Source organism: Python bivittatus, unplaced genomic scaffold (assembly GCF_059951505.1).
Source record: "Python bivittatus isolate LINGU-HERP-01145 unplaced genomic scaffold, Pbiv_v1 ctg000330_np1212, whole genome shotgun sequence".
NCBI classification, from domain to species: domain Eukaryota; kingdom Metazoa; phylum Chordata; class Lepidosauria; order Squamata; family Pythonidae; genus Python; species Python bivittatus.
In genome coordinates, this window is record NW_028277058.1 from 11800192 (window position 1) to 11824461 (window position 24270).

At 35.6% G+C, this 24270-nt stretch overlaps 1 protein-coding gene across 4 annotated transcripts in view; it reads right to left on the reverse strand.

The window, feature by feature from the left end:
• Window positions 1-24270, reverse strand: part of MDFIC (MyoD family inhibitor domain containing) — a 67883-nt gene that overhangs the window by 26701 nt on the left and 16912 nt on the right. For all 4 annotated transcript variants that reach the window (XM_088141711.1, XM_088141709.1, XM_088141710.1 and 1 more), the window contains exon 3: window positions 22309-22440. In XM_088141711.1, the coding sequence (XP_087997837.1) occupies window positions 22309-22440 (132 nt within the window). The remainder of the gene's footprint in view (window positions 1-22308; window positions 22441-24270) is intronic.

Consider the following 24270-nt stretch of genomic DNA (forward strand, 5'->3'; position numbering starts at 1 on the left):
ATAGTTCGGTTGCTGGAATTCTTGGAGCTCTATCCCAACCTTCATAATATCTCTTGCTAAAGAGAATTCTGGAGGACTATGCTTGCAAAATAATTTTTGTTTTGGTAGTTTTCAAAGGTCCTGACAGTTTAAAACAGTGTTTCTCAAACTTGGCAACTTTAAGATGTATGGACTTCAACTCCCAGAATTGCCCAGAACTGAAGTCCACACATCTTAAAGTTGCCAAGTTTGAGAAACACTGCTGTAAAGGCTGACTGTGGATTTAATTTTGTTCTCCCAGTATAACCATTATAAGAGATTTACTAATTTACTATAAGAAATTAATACTTTAAGGATTTAAGACGACAGAGATTCAGTCAGATATTCTGAGTCAAACCAAGTTTCTCTAAGCATGGATTAAAAATTAACCTACATTATTCTAACTGTAAGCAACAAGTTCTCAAGGCTGTTAAACTAAAATTAGGATTTTTAAAAAAGCATTAAGACAATATGGCTAAAAGCTCAAAAAATAAAAAATTATTTGACTTATGAAGGCAGAATATAAGAACTAAAAACAAAAACAAGAAAATGACACTAACTAAATGACACTATATTTACAAAAAAGCAACTGTCCAGAAATAATCCAGAACAGATGTATTTTTCCTCCCCTATAAAAAAAAAAAGTCAAGACAGAACTCTGAAGCCACCATACCAAATGCCTACTTTTTATTATAGAAAACGTATGTCAGGAAATGCCTTTCTAGAGTAGACTATTGGTTTTATGCATGTGGAGTTCATAAAATACACTTCCTAAAATAGCTATGGCAGAAATCCTTTGGACTTTCAATAAAGAAACAAACTGGTACTGATGAAAATATTTAAAAATAGGTTTCACGTAGAGGTAGCATATATTCACTAATTTATAAGGACGTGGTGGCGTAAGGGCTTAATGACGTGGGAGTTGCCAGTCAGAAATGATTGGCTCTCCAGCGGTTCGAGCCCAGCTCCGTGGGACAGGGTGAGCTCCTGTCCCTTGTCCTAGCTCTTGCTTACCCAGCAATTCGAAAGCTATTCCATCTGCGAGTAGATAAATGGGTACTCCCGTTTAGATGGGAGGAACCGGCGGTGCTGCACAGGGGGTAAATACCGGTGCTGGTCGAACTCCAAATGCAGCCGGCATGAGCGGCGAGTGGCGAATGCAGCCGGCATGAGCGGCGAGGAAGATCTACGGAGGAGGAAAAGCCCGGATGACCCCCTAGCGACCCCTGCCGGTCACATAACGTAATTAATTGTAGAATTGTAATTGTTGATATGTACTTTGTGAGCCGCCCAGAGTTCCCATTGGGGGGAGATGGGCGGACAATAAATCAAATGTAATAAATAAATAAATAAATAAATTTCTGGATTATACACAAAGTAATCCCTGCATATATTACAGTTGTAAATCCAAGTTACTGAAAAGTAAATGACAGGACAACTGTCATTCCAAATTTTGTCCATTTCAAGATTAGGAAATTCTGACTGTGGGTTGATAAAGAAATAGATTTGCATCCTTTTCTAGACTAATAGGCTTTAATGTGAGGTCTTCAAAAATTTATTTAAGTGAGGTATGATGTGCTTCTAGAAACTTGTTGGTGAGAACTTCACTGTGATGAAAAAAACCAAGAATTGTGAGATTTATACAGGACTGGTTTTTTTTAACAAAGTACTCTTGCAATTGGCCTTTTGAACTAAGGAAGCTTTTTTCCACAATAGCACATTGAACACTAAATGACTATGAAATAAATGAAAAAAGCACTAAATATTATTATTTCTAAATATTATTTAGAATATTATTTCTTCACTGAGACTATATATATTACTAGGACCTATATGAACCTCTGATAACATTTAGTGACAAAGATATGCAAGAATTCTGAATCTCAAAGGAGGCAAATATTTTTTCACAGAATTTTTAATTTCTTAAGAGATTCAAACAGATCTTCCACAAAAAAAAAAAAAAAATCAACCTAGAGCCCTACTATCACAAAATAGATTTAGAAATTTGGCCACTAATATCTGGTGCAACAGTTAGTAACTTATTTGGCCACTATCTGCTTAAGGCTATTCTGAAATTGATAGATAAAAAAGGTCAAAACCATATTTGTAAGAATCCTTGGCTTATATATTCCTTTTCTAATTCTGCATTATTATTTTTATCCTGTTTTGTTTATTCAAGAGAAAGCAATAAGTAAAATCCTGAATCTCCTAAAGTGCCAGGTAGAGACCATTAAGTAAATGAGGTGCACACAGCTGAACATACTAAAGTCAATTGAGCTCATTACCATAAATCAAGGAAGACAACAGTCAAACATGAATTTCCTCCAGCACCTTGCCACCTATCTTCAAAGTCAACTGAAACACATTCAAACAATTGTATTTAATTGAAAGGTAAAATGTGTTTTGCCTCATACTCAGATGTAAATGTATAATCCAGGCAAAATGTATATAGGTGACTATGTAAATCCTGAGAAACTCACCATAATCTATACAGAGGATTCTGCATGTTCATCTGTTCACATCTGCAATAATTTATTTATAATCTTACCATATTCTGTATGACATTGGTCAAATGCACCAATTAGAAAGTGATATATCTTCATCACCACCATGGAATAGTTGTCCAAACAGAATCTAAACTACATTCAGTAGGACTCATCATGTAAATTCCATCTCTTGAGCTATAATCATATTCAGTTGCCCATTAGCAGCAGCAAGTGAGGAAGCCAAAGAGTTACTATACTCTCTTGTCAGAAGACAAATCAAGAGAGTGGCCATGGCCAACAAGATGGCTTGCTATATCTGCTGAAAATTCTCAAACACAGCTGCCTGTGTGAGTAGATAATCTTAATACGATTGCACACAAGTTCCCAAATACCGTAATTCCAAATCATACCAGATAAGGATATATCCAAAGCAAAAGTAATTGATATTTCTCCCAATGATAAATGACATATCCAATACAGAACACCAAACTGAGATGACTTACAGAATGTCTTGGCTTCAACAAACATTAGAACAGATGGTTCTCATGGTGGCCAAGGAATCCAGAGCAGTGTCCTGATGGAGGCTACTTAGAATAAAACCTAAAATCAATTACCTGGAAATCTTCAACATCAACTCAAATCCACCTCCATGAGGTAGCATATTAACCATTAACTGCAAGTTATTTACAATGTGAAGCATTTCCAGAGAGTGGCAGGAAGATGACTACTATTAAGAGAAGTTTCAGGATACTTGGAAGCTAGCTACAGAAAGGTTTTAAAAAATTAAAAATTATGAAACTCTTTTCCTTAAGGTATAACGATGCAAATTCAGGGAAAGGTATAAAGCTGAAAAGCACTCAAAATCTACTGGCAGGAGCTCATATATTAATATTGGTTTTTTTTAAGTATAAATTTAACTATAAATACTAGGAAATCTTAGGTATTGAATCTAGTATTCTGCTTTTTATAGGGGACTCGTACAATAAAACATTTATCCTAACTCTCATAAGGTGAAAAAAATCAATCGCCTTCAGTTCTAATGTATACAGGCAATCCAAGATTTTTCACTGAAAACTTAATTCTCATTTGTAAAAGCACCTTATCTAAAATATTTTTGTATAAAATAAAGAAAAAATATTTGTCAAAACAGTCAGACATGTCTGATGGTCTTCCCAGGAGTATGAAATGCCTCTAGGCAGACAAACACAGTAGTTCTGTAAAAATCTGGTTCCTAGCGTTAATTTAGGTCTCATGGCAAACTCTGTATATGTGTGGGCAGGCAGGCTATTTAAAAGGGAAAAAAATGTTCTCTTGTGGTCTTATTTGCAAGACTGATAACTAATAATTTAATTCAAATTCTAAAGACACAACAGGAAAGCCTCACTCATTCACGGGACAAATTTACAACAAGTACCTTCAGTGATCACAAGTATGCTGGCAGTTCACTGACAAAAGAAAATCTCCAAAGATATTAAAATAGGATAGCTTTTATACAGAAGACTCCTTTTAACATGTGTAGGCAGAAACAACTTACTCAATCATAAGCTCAGATCAGAACTCAACATATCTTTTCCTATGGAAGAGTAACTTGATCTAGTTCCATTTTCATCCTAAGTAAGTATTGATAAAGTAATTATTTCCAGAACGTGCAAGTATCTTGCCATTTAACAGTCTAACAAGGAGCTATATTTCCTGGAATTCCTGAATATAAAACCATATACTTCAATGTTCAATGCCTCAGCGTTGGGAGAGCTATTATCCTTCGTCAATAAGTAAGTGGCAAGAACACAGGAAGAAGTCTGTAAACCTAAATGACAGTGTTATTAGAACTGACAGTGATGCCCTTTAGACTATAGCAAAATTGGAAGTCGTTGTTTGCAACTATTTATGTTTCAATATCTTATTATAATGCATGGCATATGTTCACATTTTACATCTTAAACACTAGCTCCACATTGCCAATTAATGTGCGATATGAAATCTCCAGGAAAAGCAAGCCATGCACAATTATTGTTTTAGTTTAATTTCATTATTTTTATTAGGATCAAGAGATAAATTTTGTTCCCAAAGTAGCCTTATTTCTTTCAACATTAGCATACAACTTTTTAGCTGAATGGCTTTAGAGTATTCACAAATGATATGCAGGTCAAATAAAAAATGAATAAAACCCCCAAATGTATTAGTTATACCAATTTAAATTTATTTTAACTTTATTGATAATTTTTCACTAGGGATACTGGAATCTTATGCTTAAAATGCACTTGAAACCAATTAGGATCTATATGTCTGAATTCTAATATAAAGAACCAAAAACATTTGAAAGTTCTTATGATTAAGCCACAATAATTCAGATTAAAATAGAAATGTTTTCCTTTATTTTTAAAGGCTATGCATAGCTTAAGAAAAGAAGAAAAAGAAATAATGAAAAGCTTAATATGAGGAAACGACACAATGCTTTCTTAAAACACAGTGATACCCAGGGACTCTCACTCTCTCTTTAATGATCCACTACTCTCATTCAGCTGTCTTTCTTTTTAAAAAATCTTTACATATATGACAGCTCTCAAAAGTAGACCATAGACCATCTGGCATTTTCAGAGGTGTAACTTGTGCAAATTCAGCCCTACTGGGAACACAATGCTATCTTCTGCCTGTGTTATAAAAGATACAATAGAATGTAGAACTTATGAGTTGTTTTGAATTATTCATTTTTTGCCTGTATATTGAAAAATTTTTACAAACTCTGCATTTTGTACTACATAATCACATGCGTTAAAGGTACAAAGAAACTTTTTGACACCTCTTTTCTATAGTAAGACGGCATTTTGTTTGATATGTGAACATTCAGTGTCTGCTATATCATTCTAAACAGACCATGTGCCGCTACAAAAGACTCCATTTTGCACTATGCATGAGCAAAAATTTTTTCTTCCCATTCAGTAACTAATGCAATGTCCATCAAGATTTCCAATATTAGATTTAGGAACATTCAGCAACTTAAATCCAGGATGGCACTGGATACCAACTATAGTTTTTAAAACACAAAACAATGTAGAAAGCTGAAATATTACTTATCATGTATTTAAAAGGAAAACATGCTTTCATTGTTAAATTGTTCTCAGGATATCACAAAACCAGTGGATTTGGCTCAGTATTTTGAAGTGTTATTACTAGTGATTTTTTTTTTTTACCACTATTGGATTAATGATTCAATAGAATGAATCATTTCTGACAGAAAAATAGCAAATAATGTAGCCAGTAATAATGACACATGAAACTGCTGCCTGTGGAAAAGCAATAAAAAGACAATATATTGCTGCAGCATATAATCAATTAGCATGTTTCACTGAAGCACTCTTATTGGCCTCTTCATAAGCACACCTTAATACAGTAATCTGTGTGTTACTTATCCAACATTACACCGTAATTTACTTGTGAGGTTACTAGACAGCATAAAATACTTCCAAGTATTTATTACTAAGATTTTACAGACATGAAACAAAAAGCTGATGGGTGTCCCTATTTAGATTTAAAATTCATAGCAATTTCCAGCTGACAAAAACATCTTGCCTGAATACATTTTGTTGTTGTGTATGTTGATATATATTCTCTTTCATTGCAAGTTAGATATGAAATTTTCAAATAAATTTTAAAGATATGAATAAATGACAATAATGACTATGAAATGCACACTTTGCTGTATTCAGTTTTTCAATAGAGAGAGAACTACCAACCCCACACAAAATTTATCCTATTAAAAGGAAAAATAAATCAAGCAGTTTATCAATTATGTTCTTTATTTGGATGAATTATTTTGTGACATACATACATACATACATACATATGAGTGATGTTTTTGAGAAAGCAAATAATCTGCAAGATTGTGCTATAACTATTGCGTAATAAAACAAAGAAATAAGGATTTCTGAGTATTAGATTCCTGCTTACCACATCTGGGCAGCTTTCTTAGCAGCCTTACACAAATCAGCCATAAAATTTAGCCTCTCTATATATTTTTCATAAAAGGTAAAATTATTTTCTAACAAAACTGTAATCAGCAACACATTTACCAAGCATCCCATTCCTTAAAAGATTATCTTATTAATAACAAGGTATGCGGTTTTACATATAATGATAAACCAAAACTCAGGTAAAGTGAAAGTAAATGATGGCTTATTCACTAAGTGGAGGTGGTGGAGCTTTCAAAAATTTGCTCTAGTTCACAAGTGCTTGGGAAGCCACTATATCAGCTTTCCCTCCATTGTGCTTTTGTTTTACTATACCACTTAAATATTATGGGAGATGAAGTCCAGTCCACCTTTAGGTTTGGGAAGGCTATGTGAAATCAGCTTATAGCAGTATGATCCATTCTATATCCTTTAATCCAGTGTTCTTCAAACTTGTCAAATTTAAGATGTGTAGACTTCAACTCCCAGAATTCCCCAACCAGCAAGTGGCTCTAGGTGACTTACAAAATTGCACACCTACCCCCACCCCCAACAGCTAATCATGAAATTCACTAGAAATCTCTGAGCAGTCATTTTATTTATATCAACCAGCCTTATATATTACTGAATTCACTAAGACTCCTAGTATTTTACAGCACACATTATATTATTACAGTAATAGCTAATAATTCTCATTAAAACTATTTGTAAAATAATTGGAGCATCATAACATAACACACAGTATCATCTAATCATTTTCCATCCTGATTCATACGTTGTGCTTAGCCAAACTGTGATCTATTTGTTCCTGGCTTGTGTAAACATAGGCACTATGGTTTATAATCCACAGTTTATGGCTTAGCTCTGGTAACTGGTTCACACATCTATAGCCAAATTACTACTACTATCAGGAACATAAAACATGCTATTCTGTAATAGTGGTTGGACTTCAGGTATTGTTGAATTACAACTCCTTTTTTCCATCTTAATTTACCACTGTAGTTGAGGTTGCTGGTAATTATTAGGGGTGTACAAACAATTCAGAGGGATGCTTCATGAATGTAACAAGGTGGCCCAGACTCTGGTAGGCTTGATGTGACCCTTCTGAGGCCTTTTCCCAATTTTTGCAAAATGTTCCTCCAAATGGTTTCCACAACCCTAAAATTATAGTTCAGAAATATGTGGAAGGTTACATATTTCATCTTCAGACTTTTGATAGAAATGTGTAGAAATTATAGTGATACTTTGACTACAGGAATATATCATATATTTTATTTCGCAGTCTAGTTTAGAGGAGACTGAATTATATTATCATCAGGTTGAGTCAAAACTGAAAAATTCTACTCAATGCCAATAGCACTTCACAAGGCAGGAGTGAAGATTCAAGCTGCTACAAGGTTATGACTTACACCCACCATTCTTCACTTTGTTTATCAATGACTATGAAGCAAAACATCTCTTATTAAATTTTCAGACCACACAAACCTTTATGCCATATCAAATCCTACAGAAGATAAGACTAACATTTAAACTGAACTTGACAGAAAGGGGAAAAAAAACTGGGGTAAACTATTAAAATGAAATTCAACAGAGAGAAATGCAAAGCTTGGCATTTAGGGTACAGAAATCAAATCAAACAAAACAAATAGATGCATAATAGGAGACACCTCACTTCATGGTTCTATACAAGAAAAAAAAATACTTTGCTCAGAGGTAACCTATGTGATATAAGCATAAAAAAGGATAATAATTTTAGGCTACATTAACAAAACTACTGAGTTGGATTTACAAGACTGTATTTCACAAAGAAACAGCATGTATGATAGCCTGAACAAGAGAAATTTGGTGTGGAAATATTATTCTCCTTCCTATATATGAAGGCAAACTTGGGCAAAGTTCTGCCTCCAGTTTACCAAAAAAAAAAAAAAAAAATCTAAATATGCTTCAGTTATTTAGAATGGAAAGGTGGATTCTCTTCCTCAAACATCTTTTGAAGGTGCTCTACATTTAGATGTTCTACCTTGAACAGAATATTACATTACATAGCTTATGGGTTTGTTTTTTAAACTCAATGAAATGTTCATATTCTCCTGGAGATCAGGCTTGTCCTAATCCTCCTGGTCTTTCACAAGGCCTTGAAGACCTGGTTTTGTTATTGAGCCTGGGGTCCTGGAGATATGGGAGAGCCCATTGTATGGTTATATTAATTGCTGTGATAGGTTGGTTCTTTCCCAGCTGCTATTTTTGTTATTTATAATTTTGTTATAGTTTTAATTCTGTTTTTAAGTATTGTTAGCTGCTCAGAGTCGTACCTTTTGAGATGGGCAGCCATATAAATTTAATAAATTAATAAATAAATGGCCCTTCTTGAATTTCAGAGGCAATTCCAATGAGGTTTCACAGGGATCTAGAGACAGGGATCTAGAGCTCAAAAGATAACACAAGCCATTTGTCTATTATAAAAGCTCTTACTATATACAATAATCTCACTAGAGATGCATCAACTTTCTTTATCCAGAATGAACCTCAGGACACAGCTGTTTTATGTACTGTAGAAACATGTCTGAAATTCCATATCATTCAGCTTAAATAACTCTGGTCACAATGAATGCAAGCTATGAATTCTAGAAATGAATACTGAAGTTGCTTTACCAGATCTTAGAAAAGATATTACTCTGTTTGCCTCTAGTTTTAAACATACGCATTGTACCACTAATTTTGAACCACTAATTTTATGACCAATTACAACAGTGATCAACATTTTATAACACTAATTTATAATCTAATATTTTACACACTAGTATTCTTGGTCAGTGTGCTATACCTTCATTAATCACATTATCAAGGGTGTTTTGTTTTTGTCACATAAAAATTTATGAAGTCTCAGAGCAAGGCGGCTGGTTATTCCTCTAAGAATTACTTGTCTTGTCTTCTTTCTTTTTTAACATACCAGAATATGTTGGTTTATTTTGTTTTTTTAATTAATTTGTTTTATGGCAGTACTTTAACCCAACAGTGCCAAAATATTTTACCTGCTAATAGGTATAAATACTAGAGACTACACTAAATATGTCAAAATACTATCAAAGTAATTATTGAAAGGGAATTGTGACATTAAATGTTTACCATTTTTGTTCTGAAGCTTTCAGATTGGGAATGCTTCCCCATCTGCATTCTCTTCATGGGAATAAGACAGACATTAAGAAAAGGATGTATAGTTCTCTGATACAAAAACATGCATAAACTTTATACATAAACTGCCTTTATATATCAGTATGATCAGCGTGAAACTCTGATACGTTTTGTCTTATTTGCCAACATTTAGGGGCAAATATATGCAAACTTTCATAAAATTCAAAAGGGGGCAAATGCTTTTTTAAGAATTGTAAGTGGTGAAACCAACGCTCTTAAAATTTAGGCCATCCAGTACAGCTTTGGCATCATCTACTTGCCCAGTAGTCTTAAGAACAGATTATAGTCTGTAGTCTTAAATAGAAAGAACAGATTATCAGAAAGGCAGCTTAAATGGAAAGTTGTTTCATAATGACTTAGACCATCTACTTTCTAAAAGATCTCATTAGCTCTGCAGACACAGAGAGGAAGGTACCAATGAAGGAACAGTTGTAACTGTGAAGAAGGAACATGACCCATCCATCCTTAAAACCAATGTACCTAACCATTATGTTATTGCTTTTTGTGGTATGTATGTAAATGACAGAAAAAAGATAACAAGTACATGGCCAAAGAAGTTAAAGGCAACAGAAAACAGAAAATGAAAACAGAATTAAATCTTGTTTAGAGTAACATCATTTACTTTATCTTTCCATTTGTTTTTATCCTTGTAAAACTTTCTTGCCTCCACTGCAACCATGCATCGATTTGTTATATTGCCATTGTCCTTTAACCTTATCACCTTCCTTTTTCTGAAGGTATCATCAGTTCCATCTAATTGTTACTGTCTTTTCTTTCCTTCCTCTCAAACCTCTTAACTCGTTTCATTTTTTAATTTTAATTGCTTTAATATTCTTCAAAAAAAGGAACAAGCAAAGATAAAAAGGAGGGAAAAGGAGAAAAAACACAAAGATAAAAGAGGAAAAGGGAGGATGAAGAAGGAAAAGTATTTGTACAGTAGTCCTATTATCACTTAGTATCATTCAGCCTAATTTTTAAAGATATTAAATCCTGGCCACATGGAACAAAATTGATCATTTCATTCCAAGCAGCTGTATAATCTTTCCACATGTCCACTTTCCATTCATTCCACTGAGAGATTAACCTATCATCTAATACTTTTACTGTACATGCAAACTTTGTACTTTCTCTTCCTACAATCTTTCTCTTTTCACTCTTTTTTACCTTCCCCCCCCATGCCCATTTTTCCCTCATGATCTGATACTGACATTAGCAGATAAAGGTCTGACCCACATTCAGAACTTCTCAACTTGTAACCCTCACATAGTTTGTCACTCTTATCATAAAACAAATCAGTAATGCTTTTTTTTATTTCATCCCTTACTGTGTGTATAAATGAACAGATTTATACTTAAAATGTCTGTTCTAAACATACAAATATTTTCCTAAGCAGATATTCATCAATGAACTATTATTCTTTTCATTCTTGGGTCTCAGAACGGCACATTTCTTCCCTTAAATTTTTGTCTCATTTTCACCTGTCCATCCATTTTACCTAATATAATAGCTTTTTCCCCAAATTGCATTCATTCAGAATGTTTGTACATTTCCCCCCAAAACTCATCCCAGTACCTTTATAATCACCGTTCATTAGAGAATAACATGCAACTATCACCAATTTATGAATTCCTACTTCAATATGCATTCACAGCAATCTAGATGACATTTTATATGCACAGCATATATTTCTTTCTTTGCATGTATTAATTTTTTTATCATATATTCTTCTATACATTCAATATTGCAATCTTCCATGTGCCATTGAACACATTAACAGAAGGACCCATGAATAGCTTCAGTCTCCTGAAGCCTAGACCATAATGCTTTTTAAGTATAATGCTGGAACTTGTGAAGAAGAGATCTTGTGCCATAAGGCTGAAGGTCACGTGCCTGTGACAGGAGGAATGAAGGAGGGCAAGCAGAGAGGTGGAAAAAAGAAAAAAAGAAATCCTCCTCTTTCTTGTGTGACAGGAGGACAAATTGTCTTGGTAAAAAACTCTCAGAAATTTAATGAAGAGTTAGGAGAAGATTAAAGATAGTAAGACAAAACAGTAAGAAAATAATAGTTTTCTAATGATGCAGAAGGACAATTAGCTCAAGGATCAATACCTTAAAACTCTGGCAGACAAAAACAAACCAAAATCATTTGTTGGGAGTGGAGTGGAGAGCCCCGGCTTACTGCTGAAAAGTTGTGCATGTAAGTCTTATAAAGTTTTTAACCACTCATCTGACCACTGGAGTTAAAAAGGATTGTCATATAGTATAGGTAAATATGTATATATAATTTTCTGCAGCTGAGTGGCAGAAGATCCCAGCTGAGTGGGATTAAAACATCTATTACTCTTGCGCCCACTTGGCAGTTACATACATACGTATACGTATAATGAGAATCCAAATTAAAACTTTCCAGACTGATGGCTCTCTGGCAGCAGCTTGGAAGTCCACATCTTTGGGTAACTGTTTCTAATGTTTTTTCCTAACATTCAGTCAGAACCTGCTTCCTGTAGCTTAAATCAATTATTCCATATCTTGCATTCTGGAATAAGAGAGAACAGACTTCCTCCTTATTCATATACAGTGGTACCTCGGGATACGAACGCCTCTACTAACGAACTTTTCGGGTTACGACCAGCTCCGGCCGCAAAAATTTACCTCGATGTGCGAACTCCGCCTCGGGGTACAGTCATTTTTCCGCCCTGACACGTGGTCCGCGGCCATTTTTCCGCCCCTGACACGTGATCCGCGGCCATTTTTCCGCCCCTGACACATGGTCTGCGGCCATTTTCCCGCCGCGCCACACAGCGCCCGGCCGTTTTCCCGCCGCGCCGCGCGGCACCCGGCCGTTTTCCCACCCCTGATGCGTGGTCCGCGGACACCAGAACGGATTAACGGTAATTACATTGAACCTTATGGGAAAATTTGCTTCGGGGTGCGACCAAATTCGGAGGGCGGAACGGATTAACTGGATTTACATTGAACCCTATGGGGAAATTTGCGTCGGGTTACGACCAACTCGGGATACGCCCAGAGTCATGGAACGGATTAAGTTCGTATCCCGAGGTACCACTGTACTTGAAGAATGCTATCATATGCTCCCATAGTTGTGGCTGCTTTAGGAGTTGTATTATGAGTCAATTCCTCAAGGCAAGAGTGTTCCCCACCCCAGGCATGGGCAACAGTATGAGGAAAGAGTGGCTACCTGAAAAACAGCCAAGAGATGCTGAACTTGCACAAGGTCCAAAAAACATCTAAATCTTTTGAAAAATACTACGTCCTCACGTTAAGACATTTTACACAGCAAACTAACAATGAAATATGCATTCAGTATTTATAACTAGAAATTTTTAATTTTAGATTAGTTATTAACAAGTGTTTCAACTTCACTAACATAGTGGGAGGGAAATGAGAATTCAAGTATGCTTTGTTTAATAGTAGCGAGTCTTACATGTAATATACATGACATGACAAAGGTATTTTAGCTATGTTAGTAATGCAATTCTCATCTGCCTCTCATACGAATATTCTACTACAATAAAGCAGGAAGAGACCCAGTGTGATGTAGTGATTAAGGTATTGGATGGGCACAGAGAAGCCCAGATCTTTGTCCTCCTTCAGCCATAGAAACTCACTGGGTGACAAGCCAGTTACTCTTTCTCCCCTCAACCCACCTTACGGGTCTGTTGTTGTAGGGAGAAACAACAGGAAACAAACAGGGAAAGGAGCTGAATGAAAAGGTGGGACAGGGCTCCAACAAATAAATAAATAACTGGCCATGGATTGCTGAAAAGTTACGCACTTACAATTCTAAAAATGTTTTACACCAATGCCATACAATTTGGCCACTTTAGTTTTCAACTCCCTAACAGTTGCAGGATTCTTACTACTAGAATATAGGATTATGTCATACTCTTAAGAGGCAGTGTTAAAAGGAAAGTGAATGGGACAAAGTTTCTCATGTTCTCTTGAACATTTGTAACAGAACATTCACAGAGGAGATGGTAAAGACTGCTGTAATTGGAGGAAATTATCCATGCTATTTTTTCCAAGTAAGTTAAAATTCTATTCCTCCTCTCAGTTCACAGAAGATATAAATCTCTATGAAATCATTCTGCTCACATAGTTTCAATATAGCTGAGGCCAGGGGTACTCAAAAGTCCTTATCTTATGGAATTAACTGAATGGGAACCAATATATTTAGACCATTTTCTTTGATCTTCAATATTTTTGGAGAACTAGGGCATTCTTGTTATGCTGTAATATGTATGCAACAATATAGAGATGACAAGTTTCTTCAGTTAAAAGTTGAATGTTTTTTCCAGAAATATCAAGAAAACATTAGAATGGTCTTATTCCAGCTTCTTTGTTGCATATTTCCAAAACCAGTTATCCTTTGTTTGTATTTATGGAAAATGTTTAACAGGGTTCTGATAAACCTTCTGTACTTGCCTCCTTATTTTTACTAGCAGAAGAATTTATTGCTGAAGCATTTCCTACCACCAGAATTCACATTTTAAAGATAAAATAAACATCACTGGACTTTCTTGCAAGGCTGTGGAACCCATACAGGAAGTGACCATTGTAAGATTCTGTACAGACTAATCCCATATTGCACATATATCCAGGTCTCCCGGTTCTATTCAGCTTCCATTTTCTACACCTAGTTCCAAGTCCATGTGAACAGGAGGAGGATAAAACAAGATACAGAACTGTTACAGGGGGCAATAATATATCTAATATTGCATTCAGCTTACTCTCCAAGGTGGCCTCAAATATTTTCTCCAGCACCACAGTTCAAAATCATATATTTTTCATTGTTCAGCCTTTCTGATGGTCCAGCTTTCATAGCCATGTGCTAGAAAGACCATGTCCTTGGCAGTGCATCCCTTTGTTGCCAGTGTGGTATCTACACGCTGTAATACTATATCTAGATTTGTCTTTTTTTTTTTCCCAAGAAGCAGATATTACTTTATTTCATGGTTGCAACCGCCATGCCTGTGGATTTCTAAGCCAAGGAACTACTTCCTTAGTTAACTGATCCATATTCTGTTCTAAACTGTTGCTTCCTATTCAGCATGCAAACTGTTCAATATGGAGATGAATTTTAAGGGCTGTCCACAATTTGTAGAGGTCTACACAGGCAAAAACCTTAGTTTTTGATAATCAATAAAGCAAAAATATATTTTTTTGGAACTCTCTTGCTTTTTCTGTTAGCCACTGGGTATTTGCAATGTGAACCCAGGTGCCTCTGCCTCTCCTGAAATCAGTTTGTTCCTGTGGTAGTTTTGTTGCATGTATTGTTTAATTCTGGACTGCAAATGCTGAGCATTCTCTTACTAGCATGTGAAATAAGTACAACTGTTCAGCAATTCGAGCATTCTTTAGCAGTGTTCTTTGATATTGGAATATAGATGGATATTTTCTAGTAACTGCTATGTCTTCCATAACTACTGTAAAAGACATCAGTTTGCAAACTATTCCAGTATTAGCCTATATGAAATTTATTTCATACAATATAACTCTCATATTATACCTGGATATAAGAACTGCAAGTCTGGAGGCATTTAGAAATATTACCACACATTTTTGTTTCAAATATTTTGTGTTGGAATTCCCCTTATTCTAGAGATAGCTAATGTTTTCTTAACCAGGAAGTAGTAAGGGTACATCCTGTGCCTCACAGTTTTTACAAAATATCTACTTTTATATTTCAAATGCTAAATATGGATAATTGAATATATCATTACCACAGAAAATTGCAGACTACCGCAACGTCAACTCACTCATTATTTCAGGTACAGTGTAGGCAGTTTCTTACTTCTTATACATTATCCAACTAAGAACACAACCAAGGCATTGGAATTCTACTTAAACATAGACCTTCAGCAGTATTTTTCACAAGATTTTTAAAATGCACAACAGAAATGTATTGCTTTAGGTAGCATTTGCTTCAAATATGCTGTTTTCAGCAGTGTGCTTGGAAAGCATAAAAAATTCAGGGATTGTAGATGGTGCTAAGGTGGTAAAAACAAACAGGCAAACCATTAGGTCTCTGGCTGGCTGGCATCTTTCAATCTGTAGTTGCCATTTACTGACCAATTACCACACACATAGTATAATTCTATGCATGCTTATCCAAAGGAAATCCTACTGTGTTTGCTGGGGCTTACTCCAAGCCAGATCTTCACAGGATTGCAAGTTTTAGTCAAGTAAAACCACATAAAAACAACCATCAAATCTTATCCAAGAAAGAAAAGTTATTTTGCTTGTATAACACATTCCCTGTAGTGAAATTTAATCTGCTTTACAATTACTACATTTTGGGGATCCCTTTGGACAGTTAATGGATAGGTAATACTTGCCTCCTCTCAGATTTAAGATCAGCTTATACAGGGAAGACCTTATTGAAATAAAGACTGATATAAAAGTACATCACTGAAATATGCTAATAGTGCTTTCTCATTCAAGTATTGATTTCCAAATTACAGTCACCTTAAAAATATTACACTGTCAATGAATGAAAATCCTATGCATGATTAAAATCACTACCTGCTAACTATCATTTGTCTGATTGGAAAAACTTCACCACAAATTAGCTTTTAGTGAGGCCTCTGTCAACTGTCCCAATAAGGAATCTCTACTAGTAAGAGCTGATTTGCAATAGAGATTTCACAAAAGCAAACTAGCATATTTGTAATCATCATATGATAAAAGATGATCATGTGAAGCAACCTTAAATGATTAGCTCTCAGAAGACAATTCACTAATTCTTGCAGACGGGGACTCTGCAAAAATAGCCACTTCAGTTTCTCAAGTACCATAGAGGATTTAAATTTTTAAAAATGCCATGCTTTACCTTAAAAGGCATTCATTTTAGGCATATCTAGATAGTTAACTAAATTTCTCCTCTTACTGAACAGTAGACTTATAAGATAGTAAAACATGTCCAATATAAGCTTTTTTCCTTCCCATATGGATGAAAATATGCCTTTTCAGAAAGAAAAAGGTGGATGTTTAGTGAAGAAGAGGATAAATTTGAAGCTGAAGTGATGGATGGCAATGACCTTTCTATCTGTAAAACTTCAGCATATAATAGGCTATTTAATCTTGAGAACTGGATTATTATTAATCAATTATTCATGACAGTTTGAATATATGGGAGATGCTTCTTGTTTTGTTAAATATCACAAAGCAGAAGTCCTGTTTGAGCAACAGGAAGATTAAATCTGAATAAGTATACTACAATCTTCTATGTCTACTGCTCCTTTAACTTATAGTATTTACCTGAAAGAAAGACTTAGATCATTTCCCAAATTATTTACTATTATAATGTGAGTATAATCTTAGATTTATTGAAACATGGTAATGAACACAGATGGGAGGAAAGAGTGATATGTAATATTTCTTTTTGGGGAGGGACATCTTAAACTTATGGTTGTCTTCCTTACAACTAAAGTAGCATCTTTAGTACCTTTCTTAAAGTTACAGAACAAACTGGATTGTAGAACACACTCCTGTATTTTTTCAGTAATATTTACTACAACAAGGATAATGTGAGTAGGGAATAACTAATTTACTAAAATTAGCAGTAAATCTAACATCTTGGCAGAAAAGATGTGTTCTTGGAATGAAACCTGCAACATCTTGTTTCAAGGCTTCTTTCTAACACAAGATTATTTAGGGAACTCACATTTCATACTTAAAATGATCAAGTTCACCTTCACTTTGTCACTGCCATTAAGGAAGTATAAATTGATGACAACCAGTGCAAATGTGTTGATTGATTAGCTGCCATTAATTAGCTGTTGACTCTTAGGGACCACATAGATAGATTTTTTCCATGAACAAACATGTTAGTGTTTTTCAAAATCATGCTTTTAACTACAACTGTACATTCTAATTTTTTTTTACGATTTTAACTTCCCTTAATTTTCTAAATAGAACAATCAGTATTTTAAATGAAAGATGAACAAACTGCCGATTTTGGCTAAATATTTTAATAGCATTAATAAAAGTTGAAACTTTATGGCAACCTACTTGAATATAAACATTTCTCAGTATTGGCATCTATATGAATGTCTTTACCAAGTCAATCAAACATCTCATCTAACTAAAAGTACTGCTTCTCTTGCATCAAGAGACACAAAGAAACAAAAACTCTGTGTTCATTATCTTATTGTTTACAAGCCATTCATATATAGTTCCTGGGAAAATCAAAAGAAGTATGAAAGACCATTTGAATCAAAAGTAAGACGTATATGGCTGTATTCCAGAAAGCAAGAATGGGTTGAGTCAGAAAGCAATTTGTGACAATAGCAGCCTAGTCAGGTCTGGAAATATTCCTCAGATACTGAGACAATGACAGGAGTTTAACCATAAAAAAGAAAAAGAAAAAGAAAAAGAAAAAGAAAAAGAAAAAGGAAAAGGAAAGCACTCCAATTTTAATAAACAAAATTATGTTCTTAGACACTGTGATAATGATGTTCATGAACATTTGCCAGTAAGATTGGTCAGAACTTATTATCTTACTGTATAATATAAAAATTGGAAAAAAGAAACATCTGGAAATATTTACAGCATGAAATTTGAAAGATCTGATAAAAAAAGAAGCAATACTTGAAACTATGTAAGTGGATAAACAATCCATTCAGGGAAAAGGAATACTCAGTCATTAATATACCAATAAACAAAAGCAAGATTCTTAACAAAATTACAATATGCCTTATGACCAATTTAACAAACAAAAGCAAATTCCTTGATGTCAACTTTATATAGATTCTTGATTTTTAAAATTCCAGTTTCTATTCAATGGTAAATACATTTAATAAGGAATGATCCATTAAGAATATATCCTCCATGACAACTGTAAACAATCATCCATCCAGAGCTGCTAATTTACAGAGAAATATTTAGTACAGGAGCCATTCACTGCACTCCAGTTCATTTCAGTATCAAAGCAGAAGCCCACATTAACAGAATGTTGGAATGTAAAATGAAGGATTACCATAGCTTATTGTTTTATTTGCATGAAGGAACTACTGGCCAGAATGAAGCAATTATTTCAACCTTCAGTAATTAAAACAACTGTTCCATTCATAGCTGTACCTTGTTAACAGATCAAAAATCTAGAGCACAGAAAATTTGCTTTAATGCTGCTGATTCCACCACTTCTTGCATGTACTGTTTTGGCAACAAAATGGAAATAGTTTGCTATTATCTTCTCCAAGGATTTTTTTTTTTTTAAACTTCCGGGTATATCTACACTCCTGAGATTTTCTGCTAATCTCCAATCCAAGTATTAATCAAGACTATCTATGCTTGGCTTTTTCAAGATCACAGCTAGCTGCTTACTAGATAGTATATCCTACTCAATTTAGTTTGAGTTCAGGCATTACACCTAAGCTGGGTTCATACATGAAACAATAATGTGATTTAGGCTCACAATATTGTATGAACATGGCCAACATGAATTATGCTGTTTATATAATACAGTGGGGCAAAAAAGTATTTAGTCAGCCACCAATTGTGCAAGTTCTCCCACTTAAAAAGATGAGAGAGACCTGTAATTTTCATCATAGGTATACCTCAACTATGAGAGACAAAATGGGGGAAAAAAATCGAGAAAAACACATTGTCTGATTTTTAAAGAATTTATTTGCAAATCATGATGGAAAATAAGTATTTGGTCACCTACAAACAAGCAAGATGTCTGGCTCTCACAGACCTGTAACTACTTCTTTAAGAGGCTCCTCTGTCCTCTACTCGTTACCTATAGTAATGGCACCTGTTTGACCTTGTTATCAGTATAAAAGACACCTGTCCACAACCTCAGTCACACTCCAAACTCCACTATGGCCAAGACCAAAGAGCTGTCGAAGGACACCAGAAACAAAATTGTAGACCTGCACCAGGCTGGGAAGACTGAATCTGCAATAGGCAAGCAGCTTGGTGTGAAGAAATCAACTGTGGGAGCAAGAATTAGAAAATGGAAGACATACAAGACCATTGATAATCTCCCTTGATCTGGGGCTCCACACAAGATCTCACCCCGTGGGGTCAAAATGATCACAAGAACGGTGAGCAAAAATCCCAGAACCACATGGGGGGACCTAGTGAATGACCTGCAGAGAGCTGGGACCAAAGTAACAAAGGCTGCCATCAGTAACACACTATGCCACCAGGGACTCAAATCCTGCAGTGCCAGACGTGTCCCCCTGCTTAAGCCAGTACATGTCCGGGCCCGTCTGAAGTTTGCTAGAGAGCATTTGGATGATCCAGAAGAGGATTGGGAGAATGTCATATGGTCAGATGAAACCAAAGGAGAACGTTTTGGTCTAAGCTCAACTTGTTGTGTTTGGAGGAGAGAGAATGCTGAGTTGCATCCAAAGAATACCATACCTACTGTGAAGCATGGGGGTGGAAACATCATGCTTTGGGGTTGTTTTTCTGCAAAGGGACCAGGACGACTGATCCGTGTAAAGGAAAGAATGAATGGGGCCATGTATCGTGAGATTTTGAGTGAACACCTCCTTCCATCAGCAAGGGCATTGAAGACGAAATGTGGCTGGGTCTTTCAGCATGACAATGATCCCAAACACACCGCCCGGGCAATGAAGGAGTGGCTTCGTAAGAAGCATTTCAAGGTCCTGGAGTGGCCTAGCCAGTCTCCAGATCTCAACCCCATGGAAAACCTTTGGAGGGAGTTGAAAGTCTGTGTTGCCCAGCGACAGCCCCAAAACATCACTGCTCTAGAGGAGATCTGCATGGAGGAATGGGCCAAAATACCAGCAACAGTGTGTGAAACCCTTGTGAAGACTTACAGAAAACGTTTGACCTCTGTCATTTCCAACAAAGGATATATAACAAAGTACTGAGATGAACTTCTGATATTGACCAAATACTTATTTTCCACCATGATTTGCAAATAAATTCTTTAAAAATCAGACAATGTGATTTTCTGGATTTTTTCCCCCATTTTGTCTCTCACAGTTGAGGTATACCTATGATGAAAATTACAGGCCTCTCTCATCTTTTTAAGTGGGAGAACTTGCACAATTGGTGGCTGACTAAATACTTTTTTGCCCCACTGTACATAGTTTGTTTAATATATTCTGTGAACCAATTTTGATTTGATTCAGCATTTTACGATGACAAAAACTGTATCCTGATGAAATACTTTGGCACTTATTGATGACAATAAGTAATAAGATTGCTTTGTAAATTGAGTCCTTCATCACAACTGCTTACAATGAGGTGGATCCAGATAAATTCCTTCTCTTACAGAACAGGTGTCATATTATAATATACAGCGTGTTGGAACAAATAAGTTCTTCTCATGTTCTGATTATGTACATGATCTACTACAGATCCTACAAATCAAAACACTGCTATATCTTCCAATCCTTCAATGAAATTCCATAGTAGGTGTTCAAAACCAAATTCTTTAACTGCCATAATAGCATTGCTAGGACTGGATTTGTTCACCTTCTTACATGAAACTTAAATGGTAACCATGATAAACCTTTCTTAAGATATATTCTTATTATCCCATAATGCACCTGCCCACTCATACACCAACGAATGGGGCCATACTTCATGCAAAGCCATAGTTTGTTTTAACTATGTTTTATTAACAAAAATAGCAGACTGAATCATCCAGAATGCAAAAATATTATGATTTATAAACAATAACGACTGGGCTCACACATCATGCTAAACCACAACCAAACAAGCCCTGTTGCAGCTTAACAAAATGTGTCATCTCAGAAAATAAACAGAACTATATAACACATATTGCTATAATTATGGAAAAGAGCAATTCAGATATTCAGTGGATTCACACACCACTCTAAATTACAGTGTGGTTTGTTTGGTATAGGGTAGCACACTATGTGAACCTAGCCACTGTGCTTTCTAAATCATGATTTATGACTCAGTATAACATATGGCGCAGCGGCTTAATGACGCTGAAAGTTGCTGGCCAGAAATGGTCGACGCTTCAGCGGTTCAAGTCCAGCCTTCGCGTTAGCAGGGTGAGCTCCTGTTTCCTCCCCAGTTCCTGTATACCCAACAGTTCGAAAACTCACGTGAGTAGATAAATGGGTACTCTCACTCTGGTGGGAGGAAAAATGCTGGCGGCGCCTTGCAAAAAGGAGTCGGGAGTAGTTGCTGGTAAGCGCAAAAAACCGTGCACGCCCGAAAAGGTCATGAAGCAACGGAAACCCCGCCTCCTGCGCATGCCAGCTGGGCTCTGCTCTAGGAAGGAGGCTCTGGCAAACCACTTCCGAAACACTTGCCTTGAAAACTGCAAGGACTCATCCAAGCAGTCACTGCAGAGTCGGTAACAACTGAGCGCAGATTAAAAAAAAAAAAAAATATGAACCTAATCAGGATCTTAAAATATAAATTACTGAAAAACTATCATATAGTATAAATCCATGTTTACTCAATCACCAAGATAACTTGTTTGTACCACGGTTTCTCCTCTTTGATGCAGGAGACATACAGAAATAATTCCTGGGAAGAAATGTGATATGTTATTGTTATAACATACTTGGTAACAGTATATTGTAGTACATTAACAGCCTATACAAAGATTACACCAAAACAAACAAACCTCCCCCCCCCAAAAAAAAGGAATAGTAGCAATTAGCTTTGCAAATACTTACTTCTGATGAGATCACCATCACTGCAATTTCCCCAGACCGGCTGGTCCTGTATATCTACTTGTATGTTTTGATTATATGAATGTTCTGGTATCCTTCTCTCTCCTACGGCTGTTTTGTCTTCATTCTTGTTTTCTAAACAACAACAGAGCATTAAGCTATAATTAACATTTTATTTTCTTCTTCCATTTTCAACTTTACTTCAAGAATTTCTAACAGCATTAACAATTTAAAAATGTGATGGTTTAAGGTGACACTAACATGTTTACAATTACCATTTATGTTTCAAAACTCCAAGAAATTTCAATGTAAGGCACGTCTTACAATCATTGGACACAAAGGGTAAAGATGTTGCCCAGCTGCGTTTACTAGATGGCAGTACAAATGCCATACATCCCTAGTATTAGTCTTTCAGATCAACGTTGGTCTGAGAAGAAATGGATCCAGGCAAACATTTACTGTAATAAATGCAGTTTCACCGATAACTTGATAGGTAGATACTTTAGGAATTTATAACTGATACACTTTACAAAGAACAGTTTTTCACCAAAATTCAATTTGCTACAGTTGTTCAGAAATTCAACAGATCTATAATCTATCCACAATCACTTCCTACACACAATCTTTTTCTCATGTGCATTGCAAAAGAAATCAGAAATGTTATAAATGACTTGAGATACCATTTTTGATCATGGGAAGGCAGTTACCAGTTTACATCAATAGATCAACCATTCTAAGACTATGAGAAATTAGAAGGAATCTAAGTAAGTGGAAAGAACATCACACTCCATTAGAAAATGAGTCTGCACTAAAAGACAAACTGTTTAATAGTATATTATAGCAAAGGAGGGAAGATTAACTCACAGGCAAAGTTGTGAATATGTGCAGCCTATAAAAGGAAGATGGAATCACAAGGCTTATTAGAAGATTTCTGACCTGAGCTGCTACATGTGGCATCTTCCTAACCAGTGCCTCATTAGACTGGCTGAGGAATAGTACATAAAAGGGAGTGAATGAGAGAATGAATGGGAATTGATTATTGAAACTGTTTAAATAAACCCATTTCTTTCATTACTTATATTTTATGTCTATGGTCTCATATCTACTGTTGCTTATGAACCCAAACCTTTCAACTTTGATCCCTCAGTGTAACCACCTCTACATCTCAAAGTAAAAAAGGGCACTCAGGTTACACACCAGAATTTTTGTAATAGAAACACCATGCTTTTCAAGTTTCTCCTTCCTTATTTCCTAGCTATCCTTTGCAAAGTTTAGCAATTGTGTGTGCACTTCAGCAATTAATTTGCTAGCAGAGGAATTCAAGGAGCTGAAATTTAGACTTCTGGATACAGCCCAGATTAAAGAAGGCTACCTTATACTACTTGAGGGTAACTCACACTAAAAATAATGCCTCTCTGTGTAGGCATTACTCCTGATACAGGCAACTGTGTCCTGCACCAAGACACCCTGAGGCATCAGAGTACTCTAGTAAGAATGCTTATCTTGGTCCAGATAGGTTCATTGCCAATACACCAGCCTAAACTCAGCAAAGATGTTCCTTGTCACTGATGTTACTTTTGATAAATTGGAATCATAAAAACCACATAACTTATAGAGGCCATTTAGACCATTAAGTTCAATGCTCAGTGCAAGAATCCAAATTAAAGCAACTCTTACAGATGGGTATCTAGCTCTTGCTTGAACACATCTAATGAAAAGGAACCATCTTCTCTCTCAGTAATAGCTTCAACTGTCAAACTATTTATACTGTCAGGAACATTTTTTTCCCCCCTAATATTCAGTTAGAATCTGTTTTACCTTCGACCCATTGTTCAGTGGCACATAATATGGAACAAGTAGAGAGAACAGGTCTTGCAGGTTTTGTGATAACCTCAAGTATCTGAAGAGTCATATAATATCCATCTTCAACTGTCTGTTCTCAAGGCTAAATATATCTATATCCTT